The sequence below is a fragment of the Acomys minous genome (genome assembly GCF_964271855.1).
Source record: "Acomys minous genome assembly, chromosome: 2".
In the NCBI taxonomy this organism is placed as follows: domain Eukaryota; kingdom Metazoa; phylum Chordata; class Mammalia; order Rodentia; family Muridae; genus Acomys; species Acomys minous.
The window spans coordinates 110,014,977-110,028,271 of NC_140484.1; the positions used below are offsets into that span (position 1 = coordinate 110,014,977).

The 13,295-nt window shown below is 43.6% G+C and overlaps 1 protein-coding gene across 3 annotated transcripts in view; it reads right to left on the reverse strand.

Annotated features, from left to right (window-relative positions):
• Positions 1-13,295, reverse strand: part of SLCO3A1 (solute carrier organic anion transporter family member 3A1) — a 290,789-nt gene that overhangs the window by 11,765 nt on the left and 265,729 nt on the right. For all 3 annotated transcript variants that reach the window (XM_084756104.1, XM_084756103.1, XM_084756102.1), the window contains exon 9: positions 9,562-9,626. In XM_084756104.1, coding sequence (XP_084612230.1) covers positions 9,562-9,626 — 65 coding nt within the window. The remainder of the gene's footprint in view (positions 1-9,561; positions 9,627-13,295) is intronic.

Here is a 13,295-nt window from a genome sequence, read left to right on the forward strand (position 1 = left end):
AGTGTAAAGGAGCCATTTGCCAGTACTTGTTTAAGCTCAAACTCATTATGCAACTAACTCCTTCATGATTCTGTGTCTGGGTGAGATTTCTGATTTATAATATTCAGTTTGTCTTTAAGTAGGGCATGCGTACTCTGTGCTTCAAAGGTGTCAGTTTTATGCAATTGTCAGGTTCTCCTAGCAGACAGTAATATCCCTGAAAGAACTAGAAACAGCCTTCAGGTACTTAGAAAGCCAAGTGTCCACCAAGTTTTCTACGCTATACTCAAGATCTTAGCGACATCGGTGATGTAGATGAGAGAGGTTTTTTGTTTGTTTGTTTGTTTTTTTAAGGAGCTAAAAACTCTGAGGCATTCCACTTGATCTCTCAGTGCCTCCATATAAGATGGAGCTAATATCACCATCTAGAGCTCAAACTATGTGCATGTTTTTGCAAGAGGCATGACCCCATTCACATGGCTAGAACTTTTGCTAACTCATTCATCTTATTCAGGGACTTAAGGTGAGACTTTAGAATAAATGTTAGGCTTGGTAACCAAAGAATAGTCTTCATGAGACTTCTTTTATATTTCCTACATATGGCATTAGCTTTCTTTTCTGCTACATGACACTCTTCCCCTTTGTTGACTTGCAATTCCCCACCAAAGGTGGACTCTAAGTTATTGGAACTTAAATTCCTGGCTTAGAGGGACTGCAGAGATGCAGGTTTGAAGCATCCTTTTTCTCTGGAAGTCTTTGCTATTCTGGAACTCCACTGAGTGATCACTCATCAGACTCCTATCCTCCTGACTAATTTTCACACCCAGCCATTCATCTGTATTTATGAATCCATTGAACTGAATAAAAAAAAAAAACAAAAAACAAAAAACCCAAACAAACAAACAAAAAAACCAAGCTATGTGCAGAAGATGCTGTCTTACCTTGAGACCAATGAGAGATTTCTATACTATTAGTAACCATGACATCAACCGCCCAGCACTGCAGAGGGTGCAGCTCCATCTATCATGATTCCTTCCACAACTCATAACTTCTTTTATTGTACAGAGAAAGAGGCGGAGAACCCAAACCTAGTAATTTGCTTTTTTTTTTCTCATTCAAAGTTCACTAGTGTAAGATGATTTTAGACCTCTTATCTTGGGTTTCCAGGGTTAGTGAGAACAGTTTATTTACCTCCCGCTAAGCTTGTGGAAGCTCCGTTTTGAAGTGTGAGGATAGAGAAACACCCAGGAGTTCTGATCTTTGCCAACCAGAGAGCTCTGCTTCCTCTGGGCTTGTTAATGCATGGAGAAAGTGGGAGCCTGATTTGTCAACAGGCTTCTCTGGTACCTGGCAGAATGCCACTGGCAGTGCTGGCAGACGCTTGTCAGCAGGAAGAGACACTTAGTCGTCTGTGGTCCTCACCACCTTTCTTTTCCATAGAGGACCCCCAGCTGACATCTGGGGGTCCTCTGGTGAAGGAGGACGTTCCTCTTCTAACTCTGCCACTTGGGAACTGTGGTACATAGTGAAAGCCACACAACTTCGCTGAATCTCAGCCTCTTTATAAAATGCGAACACATACTTTCTTGGTGTAAGGGTGTATTTCACGTGTATGTGCCTATGTCTGTGCAAGTGCAGGTGGGTATGATGGACAGGAGTTAACATTAAGTGTCTTTCTCAACCCCCTCCATTTTGTTTATTTATTGAGACTGAGTTTCTCACTGTACCTGAAAGTCGCTGATTGGCTGGCTTGCCAGTGAGTTCTAGACATAAGCCCATCTCTGCTTCCCACGTGCTCAGGGAGTGCAGGCAAATGCCACTAAGACTGCCTTCCTCACAGGAGCTGGGAATTAAAACTCAGGTCCTCAAGTTCTGTAAGGACTGAACCATCTCCCCAGCACCCAAACTATACTTTAGGCTGGAGTTTAATTTGTTTTTTGGTTGAGAAAGTATGGGTAGAGAATGCCCACCAAATCAGGTGCTTATCCCATTTTTAGAGTTTTGCCCTAAATCCCTTCGGATAATGACCACCCACCCTCTTTTTAAAAAATCTCATCTCCTCAGGACAAATGTGCTACAAAAAATCATTTCAAGCCAAGAGTTGGTGGGTCACCCCATAAAAGCGAGTCTATTTTGGGGGACAATCAGGTGCTTTGAGACGGGGGGCCAGGTATCCATCAGTGTCTTTTCTTGCTTGAGCATCTTCAATCTGATATACACTCTTGTTATGGAAGCAATGAGGAGGCAGGGTGGCAGTGGCATATTTTGTTAGAAACCATGTGTTCCTCTCTTCTCCTTGAAGTCTGTAAGAGCATTTCATTCCCCTTTGTGTATCCTGGACAAGAACTTGTGTGTGAAACATGCCTCAGAAGGGCCTTGATAATGTTTGGCAGGGTATATGACAAGTTCAATGGTACTCACTATTTCAAAAAAGATTAAAAGGATTAAATCTTCCTTATACTCTTGCTCAAATGTATATATGTACACACATACACAGACATATACGTATATAGATATAAATATCTGCACATATATACTTACATATATACATATGTACACACACACACACACACACACACACACACACACACAGTATGTGAGTAAAGCTTGCTATGCTGCTTAACAAGAGTCTCTGTTTTTCTGAAATCTATTAACAGAGATTAATCCTTAGGGCCCCTGTATCTTGGCTTTTTCATTCACTCCCAGGGTTGAAAGGAAGACCTATTTGTATCCTTTGGTCTCAACTTAAAGAGTGAATTGAAAAGCTTTTGTAAGAAAAATAAATTCATGTTCGTTTACAGGACAAAACAGAGGCTGAAAATAACTGTGCCATTTACATTTAGAAAGAGAATGGTCCCTTCCTCTTCAGCTCACCTGCCAAGATCTGAATCCACCCCAGAGTCTCTATTCAACCTGGAGCAATTACTGTTCCAGCCAGCTCCAGCTGGAGGAGAATGTCAAAAGGTGTATTCTCCTGAAGATTGATGCATTTCTCTCTTTCAGCAGTGCCAAGAAAGAGACCGGACTGTTGACATCAGCAGGTGCTTTCCAGGGACACCTGCTGCTCACTTTTCTGAATTTTGAGAAGGCAGGAGCTATGCATTCTCACCTCCTTCCTGGGCCCTTTGTTAAAAAGTCAGAAAGGTGTCCAGAGCTTAAGTAGCCTGCCCAAGGCCACCTTCACAGGAATGGCTGAGAGGTCGGCCTGGCCACAGAGGGGTCTGTGGTCAATGTGGCTTCACTCTAGGCCATGTAAGAGGAGTGGAGTCTGCACATGCAGACAACAGGGGGTGTCTCTAGACCCTGGTGTGCAGCTGGTGCCAACCAACTGTGGATTAAACAGGACCACCAGTGAGTGGAGAAGCTCTCCCTGCTTCCTGACACTAATTCTTGCTCCTGCCCACATGAGGTCCTTGAGTGCATGGTGCTTACTTTTTCTGATAAAGCGTGAACTAATGTGTGTATTTCCACTCACCTGTATACTCTTCTGTCCCATACTATGCTCGGTGCCAGAGTCCAGCAAACCCACAAAGATCTGCATCAGGTTTCTAAGAAATGCCTTTCTAGAGTCATTCACGATTCAAAGACAAGATCCAAGGCCAGGCAGCGCAGGAACGTACCTGCATATGCAGATGCACATGCGCACAGAACCTTCCGATGTTGTCTGCCTAGCAGGACAGTTCTGTCAAGCCAAGCATGGTGATTGGTGGGCGCAGACTTCGTGATAAAGTCCAGCCCGTTCTCAGTGCCTTTGAGACCTTTGGCTGATTGCATCTTTTCTGTTGGTCCCTTCAGGGCTTCTGAGAATCAGGGGACTCAAACTTAAGCATCAGCTTCATCTTGGTCTGTTTCTTCTTTGCTCAATGTACTTAGGTGGCTACAGAGATGGGGAGGTGGCTTAACAGACACTGTCTCTACTCTATAGCCATCGCTGGGTGGAGCCTTTCCCCCTTGAAATTCAAGGTGGTCCTCATCTCTGCTCAGTAAGTCTTCCCCTCACCTGCCTCACCCCTACTCTCAGGCCCTAAAGGCAGGATGGTGTCTCTGGCCCTTCGCATTCTTTGCGGATGTCTTACAAGAAGACCTCAGTACATGCTCAGTTGATGTGACATCCATGGCAGGGAGTTGACCTCAGGGGCTTTAGCTGTTTGCTTTAGCAGGGCTGGGGAATCAAACCCATGGCTTTATACTTGCAAGGAAGTGCTCTACCACTGCACAGCCCCTCTAGCCCCAGGACTAAGATTCTTGATCAGACCCATGAACAAATGGTTGACCTATAATCTAGACAGAAAAGCAGTCATCAGTTTGCAAGAAGCGGGAAGAGAAGGGATCCAACACTCCAGCACTGTGCTGAGGGAGCATCCAGTTCTTTCTTAGTTGACTGACCCTCTTCCGGTTCTGTGGCCTCTTTCTCTGCTCCACTTCTGCCACTGCCCTGGATGACATGAACTGGACAGGTGTTACCACACTCTTTCCTTTTAACAGCTTGCTCTCAATGCTGAAGCAGTTTGCCGTTTCTCTCTCTGGCCAGCCAGGCTTCAGGCTTTGTCATGTCTTAACATCTCTGAGATTTTAAAGCTAGATACAGCAGCTCAGGCCACGGTTTCCAAGTCTTCGCTCCCTGCTCACTGCATACCACTAGTTCCTATAGCCCCATCCCATCAACTTTTTATGATTCCTTTATGTCTGTGCCACTTTCTGTGACCTCCCATTTTATCTCTTCTTTATTTAGCCCAGGCACAACCGTCAGTCACGTTAGCTTCACTTCGGTCACTAGCCTCACTATGTTTTAAAGATGGTCTCACGTAGCCCAGGCTTTCTGTGTAGACATGGATGACCTTGATCCTTGTGCTCCTGCCTTCCCCTGTTGAGTTATGAAAGCCACTGGACAAATGTTGCTACTTAAATGAAAAGCAATAAAAGTTAAATAAAGAAGCCCCTACAAGTAATGTTCCATGTGCTCAAAAGCCATATATGATGCGGATACAGAATCTTGCTTTTGTCACCCTAGGACAGCCCAGTCTTGGTCCATGATTCTCCTCACCTGCACCCTAGTCCATCTGCCTATCACCAGCCCATATTCCTGCATACTTCAAACCATTCTGAGACACACAATGCAATGTAAATAACTGTATTAAGTATCTTATACTATTGTTTAAGAAGCAGTGATAGGAAAAGCCAGTGTGGGCATTCTCAGTGTGGACACTCTTTTTCTTTTAATGAAAATGAAAAATATACTGTGCTTTTCCTTTTGTCTATTTGAAACTTGCAGAGGTGGAAAGCCAGCTCAGAGACTAAGCCATGAAGGGCCTTCTTTGTTAATTTTTAGCACCACCATTTCAATGCGAACCCTTCTCTCAACTCTAATTGACTGTACCGTATTCGGTCCCTAGCCTGCACCCCTTTTTGAAATACACAATGGATTTTGTCCCTCCTGTAGTAAAGGCTACTAGCAGCTTCTATTTGCCTTAAAGATAATGTGCAAGGCTACCCAAGGGGCAAGAGTTTTTTCTCATCAAGTTCCTAGCTCTCTACCGTCACCAGCCCCATATGATGCTGCTCCTGCCTCGCCCCACTTGCCTCAATGAGGTCTCTGCAGCTTGTAAGCCTTATCCTTGTAGGTCCCTCCATCTAAAGCACTCTTTCGTCTTCCTGTACATCTTCATAGCCCTTACTTATTCTCCGCTCAGGATATCATACCTGAATCCCAAGGCAAAGTTAGGTGGCCCTTCCCCAACTCACTGTTGGCCTGGTGTGGGCCCCATCACAGATCTTGTCACAGTCAACTTCAATGTCCCCATTGTATTCTCATTACCCACATGGGGCACCACAAGGGTTGGCAGTGTCATGAGGTCTGATTTATTCATTGGCCTTGCATTAACAATAATGGCCATTAATCTTACTGGGTGCTGGAGGAGATGGAATTAGGCCAGATGCCAAGACTTCTCTGCTAAGCCGCTTTTAATTAAAAGATGAGACAGTGTCATATCCTCTCAGCACAGGGCTTTCCAAACTGATTTGTGACCCATAATGGGCAATAGAATCAATATGCTGGGTCATGACCAACTTTTCAAAAAGCATGGAGTAGAATAGAAACTATCAGGATGTGTTATCCGTATTAAAGGTGTTTTTCCATGAAATTTTTGTTTCAGCTATATCTATGCATATGCATGTGTCTAATGGGCCATAACAATAAAGTTATCTCTTGCTCTGGCTTACAATCACAGAAACAGAAATCCCTGCTGTTGATGGTGTGTGCCTGCCATTCCTAAGGCTGACAGACAGATTCTGGGTTGGCTGCAGGGCAGGGAGGGATTAACGCATCACTTTATGATCCCTCAGCTTTGCTTTTTTTAAATCTCCAATTATCCTATAGTTTTCAGAAATAATGTATGCTTTTAAAATTTTGGGCAATCAAGATTATTATGAAGGACAGGCTCTTTGCAGATATGTGTGCATGTGTCTCGCATAGCCCGTGAGCTCAGAACACGGGAGGTGCTGCAGAAGGGTCAGCTTGTTGCGTAACTCTCTGTGGAGTGGTTTCTCCACTTTCCAGAAGGAGGCTTGCTAACCTGTTGGTACCTCATGTCTGTCATTTCTACCTACCATTGGATTGGGTGCTGGTCTTCAGGCACTTTCCAAGTTTTGTTTGCGATGTCTTGACTTGTTTGAGATGTTTGACTGGCCTTGAGTTTTTCCACATAGGCAAGTCCAGTGCTTCTCAGTCTTCTTAACATAGCGGCCCTTTAATACTGTGCTGACCCCAACCACAATATTATTTTCATTGCTACTTTATAACTGTAATTTTGCTACTGTTAAGAATCATAATGAAAATATCTGATAGGCCACCTCTGTGAAAGGGTCATTCAAACCCCAAAAGGGGTCATGACCCACAGGTTGAGAACCACTGGGTTAGGTGATGCTTTTACCTCCTTCATAGGATCACTGGCATGCCCAATGGCACCTAGGTTTTTATATGGCTTGGGAGATCTGAACACAGGTCCTCATTCTTGTGAGTCAAGTGCTTTGCTAACCAAGACGTTTCCCTAGCCCTGATGCTTTAGGCTGTGTGTAGAGTTCTTAATGCAGCTTAGAGAAGCAGAAACCTCTACAGCAACTCTACAGATGAGGGTATACCTCCACCTTCTTTTGAGCCCTGATATGGGCAAACTCTCAAGGTCAGGGCTATGGTCACCTGCCTTGGCATGGCCTGGGAGCTCAGAACCCTGGAGGTGATCAGCAAATGTCATTTTGTTGCAACACTATGTGTGTAATGGTTTTACCATGTTCCAAAAGGAGGCTCTCTAACTTGTTGGTATTTCATGTGTATTTATCTCACCAACTGTTCAGCTGCTGAGGGTGTGGGACGTGATAATACATCTGTCTACACTTCCAGTGACACCAAAAATTCAGTATCATTCTATCTGATTATTTTTGAGCTATCACAGCTTCCAAGAAACGCCTGTATGCTTTAATTTGAAAGACAGCTTAACGTTTTTCATCTGGGGCATCTTCACACAAGACAAAGATGTCCCATGCATCAACATATGCAGACTGACCAGGTTCTGACATCTGGTCCACAGGGAACAGGGATGATGACGGGGACTGATTATTACTGTAGACTACAGCAGGAGAAACTTATTGTGTATGTTTCCTTTATAAAGAATGGGTTTCTTCTCTTTGGGTGTTTATCAATTACGTAGGAACTAACAGAATTACAAATGTAGATATTAAAAAGTTTCAGTTTAGAAAACATATACTCTTATTACCCAAAACTGTCTGGTACCCAATATTTTTCCATATATATCTGAATATATTGGATAATAGGCCACCATTGTCCCTTCTACATGACATGAGTCCGTTCCAAGTCTATAAATATTCTTCTTACCCGAACTTTAAAGGCACACGGCTCCTATCACTGATTTAACTAATTCCCTGCTGTTGGACATTTGTGCTGCTGGAAAGATGTTTTTGCAAACCTCAGATTTTGAGTACTAGATCTTTGTGTTTACCCATGACTACATACTTCCACTGAGAGTTTTATGTTTACTCTTAAGGTGCAGGCCACAGTTGCCTCCTTTTCTACCCTCAGTTTCCATGTAAAGTCATTCAAATTATTCTTTTTTTTTTTTTTTTTTTTTTGCTTTTTCGAGACAGGGTTTCTCTGTGTAACCTTGGCTGTCCTAGACTCGCTTTGAAGACCAGGCTGGCCTCGAACTCAGTGATCCGCCTGCCTCTGCCTCCCGAGTACTGGGATTAAAGGCGTGCGCCACCATGCCCGGCTCATTCAAGTTATTCTTATCTCAGTTTTGCCATATGCAGAAGAGCATGACACAGGTGGGCCAGGCCACCTGTTGGAAACCCAAGGTAAATAAATATACTTGAATAACTGGATGAGTAATAAAATAAAATGAGGCACGGCAAATAAAAGTAATTGAATAATTGAAATAAATACATTGGAAAGGCTGCAAGAGGATGGGTTTGTGGCCTTTTGCTTCCAACAGGCAGCACAGAAAGAAAGCATAGCTCAGGTTGTTCGTGACTTTTTTAATGTCAACTTGACAAAAGCTAGAGTCATCCAGAAAGAGGGAACTTCAATTGCGAAAAAATGCTTCTATCAGATTGACCTATAGGCAAGTCCTGGGGCATTTTCTTGGTTAATGATTGATGTGCATGGCCCAGCCCACTGTAGGACTCCCATGTGTCCATGCATTGAATAAGAAAGCAAACCAAGGGAGACCATCAACAGTGTTCCTATGTGAATTCTGCTTTGGTTCCTGCCTTCAGGTTCCCTCAATGACAGACTGTGATCCAATTAAGCCGAATAAACCCTTTCCTCCCCCCAGGTTGCTTTTGGCCATGGTATTTAGCACAGCAACAGAAAGAAACCTAGTACTAAATTGTACCGCTAAAAATTACCTCCCTTTTGGCATTACTGCATTTTCTCTGTAGCTAATGTACCTCATGTCTCAGGGTGACATGACGACCAGAGTAGGTATACATGACCTCTGTGACATCAGAGGGGTCTAGAATGGTAGTGTCTGATCTTGGAGTAAAAATTTCAGATTTAAAGTGATGGTTAGTTGAAAACTTTCAATGTGACAGACCAAGAGAAAGGAGTCTCCGTATAGGGCTGTCTGGATGAGGGTGGCCACAGTCTGTGGCGACTGCCTTGACTGTGTGATTTGAGGTAGGAAGGCCCACTCATTGTGAGTTGCACTACTGCATGGGGTTTGAGTCCTTGACAGTATACAAATGGGAAAATGAGTGAGCCTAACACAGGCACGCACGCATTCATTCTCTCTCTCCCCTACAAGGTGGATGTGCCAGCTGCTTCAGGCCCCTGCGGCCTTGACTTCTGGCAATGACAGACAACAATCTGGAATTGTGAGCAAAATAAACCCCGTCTCCCCTAAAATTGCTTGCGTCAGGTTGCTTTGTCATTGCAACAGGAATGAAAGTAGGACACTAATAAATAAACATGATAGGAAAAAGAAAAGAGGCAAATTCAGGAATTGGGACAATTTCACCCATCCTCACTCACCCAATTCATTATGGAGAGAACGAAGAGACAATACGTACCCAACAAACGGAGAAGGAGAAAAAGGACTCCCAGCGCGTAAGACTTGAGTTCAGGGCTGACTGTCCTACATAAAGAGAGATGGAGGGGAGAAAAAGATTCTTATCACCCCATTTTAATTAACAGACCCAGAGTTATTTGTCGCTGTCCATCAGATCCTACCTTAGAAAATTACTAATAGGTTTTTTTTTTTTTTCTTGCTAAAAGTCTAAAAATTGGCTGCAACTGTGGTACCAAGATAAGTTTAGGAATTAAGTGGTTGTTTTTTTTTTTTTTCCTTTTAAATAACTTGAGCTAGAAAGACTGGATGTAAATTCTTTCATGAAGTCTATACTTAGAACCCTGTGACTTAGTTCCAAGAAGGAAGCACCATAGGTGGGTGGGTGGGGGTGCACCCAAGGGAACACCAGCTCAGCAAATTATGGAAGAACAGCTGGAACCATGAATGTCCTTGCGCCATTTTGTAAAATCCACCAGGTTTTCACTCACTGGCATTCCAGATGGGGCAGCTGGGACACAGGCAGGGGCATCAACTTTTAGTACCTTGTAATCTTAAAAGGTTCCTTCTAAGAGCCATTGGACTTTGGTTTGAAGTAACTCAGTCATCCTGACCCGAGTTTACCATGTATAGTCCCTAAGAAAGATCTTAATTACATGTTCTCCAGGGTGTAACATTTTTTAGAAGTGAGGGTCACAGTAGAGTCAGGTTTGGGAGATTTTAGATAGGTGGGTCCACACAGCACATCCCAAATATCCCCCATAATTCCTCTTAAACTTACAGCTAGGATTTATTCTATGATTGCCTTTCCCCGCAACGCTAAGGATTATTTGCATTGGGGTTACCTCTGTGACCTCAACTCTAGCTTTGTATCCAGCACCCAGCTTGGCTGCAGGAAAACATAAGTGGTTGGCAAGCTGGGCAGATGTCTTTAACTTACCACCCAGGCAATATATACCTGTGGTTTTATGGTGAAGGCCTCTGAGGGAAAGAGATTGGACAACATACACATGGGCTTCAGGTTATTCAGAATGTCACCTCTTATTCGCAGTTGCTACTGTGTTCCGTTATGGGACAGAGGGACCTGCATGACCATACTTCTTGAATGGCTTGTCTTAGCCATGGAACCAGTTCATTATGGTTGAACCTTAAACACGCTGGAGTATTTCAGTGTGGCTGGAAGATTAGAGACCAGACCTACACAATGCAGTGTGGGTGTAGGATTTGGTCTTGTATAAAATAAAGGTTAGGAACAAAGTTACTAGTGGCTTATATGATGTAACAGGTGTAAATCTGTCTATTGACTGGGCAGGTAGAGTAAGTGTGTGAGTGAGTGAGTGAGTGAGTGTGTGTGTGTGTGTGTGTGTGTGTATGTGTGCGTGTGTGCATGTGTGCATGCATGTGTGTGTAGGCAAGAAGTAAATGTCAGGTGTCTTCCTCAGTCTCACTCTATCTTGTTTTTGAGAGTCTTTCACTGAACCTACATTCCAGGACTCGCTTATCTTTGCCTTCCTAGCATGATGGCTACCCAGGAGCCATTGTGCCTAGCATCTCTGTGGGTCCTGGGGATCTAACCTCAGGTCCTTGTACTTATACGATAGGCACTTAACTGACTGAGTGATGTTGCTGAGCTTAGAACAATATTTGTAAATGATCTCAAGATCATTTATCCATCAAGTCATTGGCAGTCATCTGGTTTTCTATGACCTAGGTTGGGCCTTGGTGTGCATACTTTTTGTTATAACAGGTCAAACCATCAAACCAAAAGGAGTTGCATGTTTATTATATATACTACTGACTCTGTCTTCCTTAAAGGTTTCCATTCAAGCCTAACCCCTAGAGTGATAGTGGAACCTTTGAGAGGAGCTTAGATCCTAAAGGTGGGGCCTGCAAGAATGGATTAGTGCCCTTAGCAAAATAATCAATCAATCAACCAATCAATAGATAAATGAAAGGTTCTTTGTCTCTTCGCCATCTTGGGACTTGGGCGAATCTATGTCCTAGAAGTGGCCCTTGCCAGTTAACCTAGCCTTCATCTTCAACTTCTAGTCTCCAGACCCATGAGAAACAAATTCCTATTGTTTATAAACTACCACATCTATGGTATTTTGTCATAATAGTCTGCAAAAGATAATGCAAGAGTAGTTTTTATGATCATTGCTAAATTTAAAAAAAAGTCAGTAAAACAAGAAAGTACTACTCTTAGGGAAATGCACACCTCTCTTTAATTATAGAGTGTGGTACAGGTGGGTGACCCCCAGTGCAACCTGCTATGACTTCCATTGAGCAGTGGGATCAGGACTCTGGCTGATGAAGGCAGGTATCAGTTCTAGGTCATGATGCTTTCATCTCTGGGCAGAACTAACACCTTCTGGAAGATGCACATTACACAAGCCAAGTTCTTCATGTTGTTCCTGCTTTGTGGCTACAGTTTTTGCACTTTGATTTGAAGGTTTAACTTGAAAGACACATAAATATAGGCAAATCTCCTTATCAAGAAAACATGCTGCTGTAATGAGCTAGGCTATTTATCACTTGAAATGTGATTTCCTTTCAACTACTGTGTCACTGGGAACAAAATGAGGAAGGTGCTAAGATCTTTCTTCATATCCTGTAGAGAAACTGGTTCCCGTAAGAACCACAGATCTTAGTTATGAAGACATGGAGGGCTCAGACAGGATGCTATTGAAAGATCCAGGGCAGACCAGGGATGCGGGCTTAGCATCATGAACTTACTGCTTGTGAGACCTTGAGAATACTGCTCAGTCAGGCACTGGGCCAGTTTCTTCATGCACAAAAGGGGGATATTTGAAGGGGTGCAAATACAGTAACTTAAAACAAGAGCCCAGAGCTGTGCCTTAACATCAGCCAAATGAGCATCTGCTTTCCAGCTTGCTTCTCAGCATTCTTTTTTCGTCAATATACTGTATGTGTGCATGTGCTCACACACACACATGGATGTGTACATAAACATGCATATTTGTGTGTGTAGAGGTCAGAAGACAACTTCAGTGTCATTCTTACGAATACCATCCATCTCCATAGAGACAAGGCCTCTCATTTGCCAGAAGTGCATCAATTAGCTTAGGGTGGCTGGTCTGTGAACCCCGGGGATCCTCTTGTCTCCACTTTCCCACTATTGGGATTGCAAGTATGCCTCGCCATGCCCGACATCTTTACATGGCTCCTGAGACTTGAACTGCAGTCGTCATGCTTGTGAGGTCAGTCCTTTATCAAGCAAGTCCCCTCCCAGCCTCACTTCCTTTAGCTTTCCTACTGATAACCTCTCACCACCATGGGATTGAGGCTACTGATTTGGGCCAGTGTAAGGGCTGGTAATTATCTGCTATGGCCAGCTTGCCTGGGGTATTTAAATTCCTGCCTAAAATTTCTGTGATGGTGAGCTGGACTGGGAACAGGATGGAATGATGCATCATGACCCCCTTTCGATATAAACATGAACATGTGCCCTTAGGTAAAAAGGGGTTCATTAGTGTGTGTGGTGAACACAGGTCACTGCGACTATAAACTCTCAATCCACTTAAAGGGAATGCAGCATGGTCCCCCAAAACTACAAGTTGAGGCTTGGAAACAGTTAAAATTCCCACAGCCAAAGTGTTCCCACCTATAATCTAGAGGCTGGGCCTTTGTGGGAACTCATGGGGAGAGAAAGAAGTGGACCAGCCACTAATAATGGTAGCAAGGGTCCCTCCTTCTGCTTTCTGGTGACTTCTGTGT